The sequence below is a fragment of the Miscanthus floridulus genome, chromosome 16 (genome assembly GCF_019320115.1).
Source record: "Miscanthus floridulus cultivar M001 chromosome 16, ASM1932011v1, whole genome shotgun sequence".
In the NCBI taxonomy this organism is placed as follows: Eukaryota; Viridiplantae; Streptophyta; class Magnoliopsida; order Poales; family Poaceae; genus Miscanthus; species Miscanthus floridulus.
The window spans coordinates 116,680,307-116,684,789 of record NC_089595.1 but is presented as its reverse complement, the minus strand read 5'-3'; the positions used below and the strand labels follow the sequence as shown (position 1 = coordinate 116,684,789).

At 44.6% G+C, this 4,483-nt stretch overlaps 1 protein-coding gene across 1 annotated transcript; it reads left to right on the top strand.

Annotated features, from left to right (window-relative positions):
- The first annotated feature begins 640 nt into the window (after nt 1-640).
- LOC136511352 (zinc finger BED domain-containing protein RICESLEEPER 2-like) lies at nt 641-2,891 on the top strand. Its single transcript, XM_066505444.1, has 3 exons — nt 641-1,414; nt 1,512-2,311; nt 2,462-2,891. The coding sequence occupies exons 1-3, from the start codon at nt 641-643 to the stop codon at nt 2,889-2,891; spliced, it is 2,004 nt and encodes a 667-aa protein (XP_066361541.1).
- The last annotated feature ends 1,592 nt before the right edge of the window (nt 2,892-4,483 follow it).

Below are 4,483 nucleotides of genomic sequence, written 5' to 3'. Positions count from 1 at the left end.
GCCTCGCTCTCGTCTCTCTCGCCTCGCCTCGCTCTCGGCTCTTGCCCTCGAGGTCTCGCCTCCGTCCTCCCCGACTCCGGCGAGGTGACCTCGATGCCTCCCCCCCTCCTCATATATAAGCGCACGCCGCGGCCACGGCGGCTCTCACACCCCAAACCCTTGCTCATTGCCTCGCCTCGCCTCGCTCTCGGGTCTCACGGTCTCTGTCCTCCCCGACTCCGGTGAGGTGACCTCGATGATCCGCCTACCACCGGCGAGTAGCTCTCTACTCCTCCTACCTGATCCCCTCCCTGTTCCCTCTCCGCCTCTCCCTTCTCCCTCTCCCTATCTCCCCTCTAGATCTCATTGATTATGTGAGTTGGTTGTCTCTGTTTGTCCCTCCTCCACCGTCCACCGTCGTTGCTGACTGAGTGTCGTCTTCTCTCTCGTCGTCTTCTCCGGCACCGAGCTCCGGCTGTGCAGGTGAAACCCTAACCCTAACCATGTTCTAATTCCTTCTTTTTCTTTCAATGTATGCTTCTGATTTCTTCTTCTTCCATTGTTTCGCAGGTCGGTAGCCGATGCATCGTCTTCTAGCTGCGGCTTAGAGTGAGCAAGGCGGCCACCCGCACCGTCGAGGAACAGGGCTGGAGAGGCGGCCATGGCCGACGAGGATGGCCTCCTACCGGTTAGCCTGGCCCCAGAGGGCGAGAACGACGACGACACTCGAGCCGATGCTGCTGCGTTGTTCGGTATCGATCTTGGGGACGGCTCTGCTGCTTCGATCGATGTGGACGCGGACGGTGGCGAAGGGGCGACGGCGACTGCGAACTCCAACGGCTCTGCTCCTTCGGTTGCTGGTACAGGTAACAATAGTAAGCGCAAATCGCCTATGTGGGCTGATTTTGAGGAGATCTATGAGGTTATTAATGGTTCTAGAATTTGCACCAAGGCTATTTGTAAGATGTGCAAATCTACCTTGTCTGCTAGATCTACTGCTGGCACTGGTCACTTAAAAAGGCACCAAAAATCATGTAGGATTAAAACTAATCAACGTGCTAGGGTTCAATCTAGGCTTTCATACAATCCTGATGGTTCTGTTTATAACTGGGATTATAAACCTGAAGTTGGTAGATCTGAATTATGTCGTTTGATTGCTAAGCTTGATCTGCCTTTAGGAATTGGTGAGACTGATGCTTGGGAAGAATACATTGTTAGAGCTCATAATCCTAGGTTTGTTAAGTTCTCTAGACAGACCACCACTAGAGATCTTAGCAAACTTTTTAATGAACGACGTAATATAATTAAGAACTGTGTGTTGTCTGGTGCTTCTTCTGTTGGTCTAACATCAGACATTTGGTCTGGTAATGCAAAGGAAGACTATATCAGTGTTGTTGCTCATTATGTGACTGTTGACTGGGAGTTGCAGAAAAAGGTAATTGGTCTCTGCTTGATTGAGGTAAAACAGTATTGGTGAGAATATTGCAGAAAAAGTTGCTTGTGTGATTGAAGAATTTGGTTTGCTTGACAAGGTGTTCTCTGTTACTCTTGACAATGCTTCTTCTAATGCTAAGGCTATGGAAACATTGACACCTATGTTTGCTGGTTATCTAGGTTCTGAACCTGCACCTACACCTTCAGATCCTAATAAGGTTAAGTATCATCTTGTGCATCAACGTTGTGCTTGCCATATTATTAATCTGATAGTAAAATCTGGCTTAAAAAGGTTCAAACCTTACACTGAGGATTTCAGAACTGCTATTAACTTTTTGAATTCATCTAATCAAAGGATTGCTTTGTTCAATAACTTTTGCATTGCTAAGGGTGTTAGACCTAGAAAGTTTGGTTTGGATATGGATGTTAGATGGAATGCTACATATCTTATGCTTAAACACCTGCTTCCATATAAGGATGTTTTTTCTGTGTTCATTAATTCCAACTATGGCACAACGTTGTTAACTGCAAGTCACTGGTATATTGCTGATAAAATACTTGAATTCCTGGAAGTTTTTTATGACTCCACAGTCACTCTTTCTGGTGTTTACTATCCAACTAGTTCACTTATTCTGCACCATCTGCTAGATATTATAACTCATTTGCATGAAAGTTCAAAGGATCAGAATTTGTTTTCTATTGTCTATCCTATGAAGCTTAAATACCTAAAATACTGGAAGGACATACCTCTGATGTATTCATTTGCATTCATTCTTGATCCTAGAGGTAAAATGAGAGGTTTATTTAATGTTCTTACCATAATGCAACAAAAAACTGGTTTTGACTACAGTTCTTATTATGGTATTGTGAAAACTGAAATTTTCAAGTTGTTTAACAAGTATGAAGAAAAGTTTGGTGCAACTAGGTCTTAAAGGAGGGCTGCACAACCTGCAAGCATCACAGGTAAGAGGAAGCAGGCATGGGGAAGAATTTTTGGAGGCCTTGGAGCATCTGGTGTTGTTGGACCTTCCCCTACCTCTGCTCCCAGTCCTTTATCTACTTCTGCTGCTGCTTGTGAGCTATCTGCTTATCTGGACAGTGACAATGTCACTGCATATGAGGATGACTTTGATCTATTTCTCTGGTGGCGTGACCATAAGCTAATATATCCAGTGCTTTCTATCATGGCTAGAGATATTATGTCAGTTCATGTTTCAACAGTGTCTTCAGAATCTTGTTTCAGCTTGACAGGAAGAATACTTGAGGAGCGGCGCCGTCGACTATTGCCTGAACATGTGGAGATGCTTGCTTGCATAAAATATTGGGAGCTGGGTGAAAGAAGACTGCAGCATGATGTTGACAACCAAGAACTGGTAGACTCCTTCGAGCATCTCTATCTTGATGAAGATGCATCTACTTCTGAGGCTCCTTCTATTAGCACATTTGCATTTGTGGCTTCTGCATCTGGTGGTTCTTGAGTTGAGAGTTGAGATTGAGACAGTGAGAGTGTGAAACTTGAGAGGTGAGCTGAGAGCCTGAGACTTGATTATGATCTGTATCTGTGATGTATCATGTAAACCTTTGAACATGTTTAAGACTTATAAGAGCTGTGCTGCACTCTTTTTTCCTTTCTGGGGTTTCTCACAAGGGTGAGTTTTACCCAGAAAGGTTTTTAATGAGACAGCATTGCACACAGCTCAGTTATCCTTTTAATTTCCTCTTGTTCTCTGTGTGTATGGTTTTGATTTTGGTTTGAAGCTCTTCTGGGAAAAAAAATACTTCAAATTTAAATACTTCTTGTTGAGATGATTTTTTGATGTGTTTTGAACCTACGGGCCTCGGACTGGCATGGCCTGGTGATTTGGCCGTGCCTAGCAGGCCGGTCCAGCACGGATTTAGGCCCACAGACCCATGCTTGGGCTGATGGCAAGGCACGAGGCCCGCAGCGGCACGGCACGGGAGGCACGGCGTGCCGTGCCGGCCCGACATCCTCCAGGCCGTGCCTGGCCCGTGCTCGGGCCGTGCCGAGCCGGGCCGGCCCGATGGCCGAAGTATATCCTAGGCTAGGCTGCAGCTGCAGGCGTGAAGGCTGGGAATCTAGCTATCTGCTGGCAGTGTCTGATCTACTGCTACTAGAATGCTTCCTAGGAATTTCAGGTGCAAAGGTTTCATTTTCTTTTCTAAAAAAAGGAAGGGAAGAATGAAGATGTTCAGACATGGAAAGGAGTAGCTTTGAAACCCTCTCCCTCTTTTTTTTTACAAAAAAAGTAGTAGTTTTGCAGTCTGAAATGAATGACTCTGTCATGGAAGCAACAAGCAAGCAAGCGTATTAATCATGGCGTTGTTAGTGGGCTTTGGCCGTGGCAGTCATATTCGTAGCTCAGGGGCTCCAAGTCCAACACTAGCAACTTGTTTTGAATTTTTTTAAGAGAAATGAAGAAAGGAGTATGAAAATTCTGGTCCACGTCTAGAGGCAGGCGAACAAGGGCCTATTCGACTCGTATTAAAGTCGGCTGAGACTGTTTTGTTGTGAGAGAGAAATACTGTAGAATTTAACTGATAAGCCAGCTGATAAATTCAAGCGAATTCGAAACAACTAACGGCAGGTAGGCCAGACAGAGACAAACAATGGATGATTGTGGCCCGCGTCTTGATCAAAAAGTGTGTGCTGACTGCTTTACCGCCTCAAGCAGAACTGGGCCAGATGGAGAAAAAGAGAACGGATTATTGGCACGATAATCACTCGGTGAAAAAAGGTCTATTTTATCTTCTTAACTATCCGTGTGTAAGTCAACCTGTGTAGCTCACCTGTTGACTCATGATTGTAACCCTGATGATTCCTGAATAAAATCTCTAAGTCGCAAAAAAAAAACTATCCATGTGGTAGGAATTTTCTACTCAAACTTTAAAATAAGACATCATGTCCTCTCAACTCTCAAAACCGTCGGTCAGAAGTGGTTGCCATCCACTTTAGTTGAAAAGACCGAAAAAATATATGATAAGATTTTTAAACCATGAAAAATGATTATGAGCTTCTTAAAGTTTTGAGAAAAATCTAAAGATAAATTGG

Coding starts and splice junctions, on each gene's coding strand:
- LOC136511352 (XM_066505444.1), top strand. CDS start 641: ATGGCCGACGAGGATGGCCTCCTACCGGTTAGCCTGGCCCCAGAGGGC. Junction 1,415..1,511: donor ACTGGGAGTTGCAGAAAAAG/GTAATTGGTCTC, acceptor TTGCTTGACAAG/GTGTTCTCTGTTACTCTTGA. Junction 2,312..2,461: donor ATTTTCAAGTTGTTTAACAA/GTATGAAGAAAA, acceptor CTCTGCTCCCAG/TCCTTTATCTACTTCTGCTG.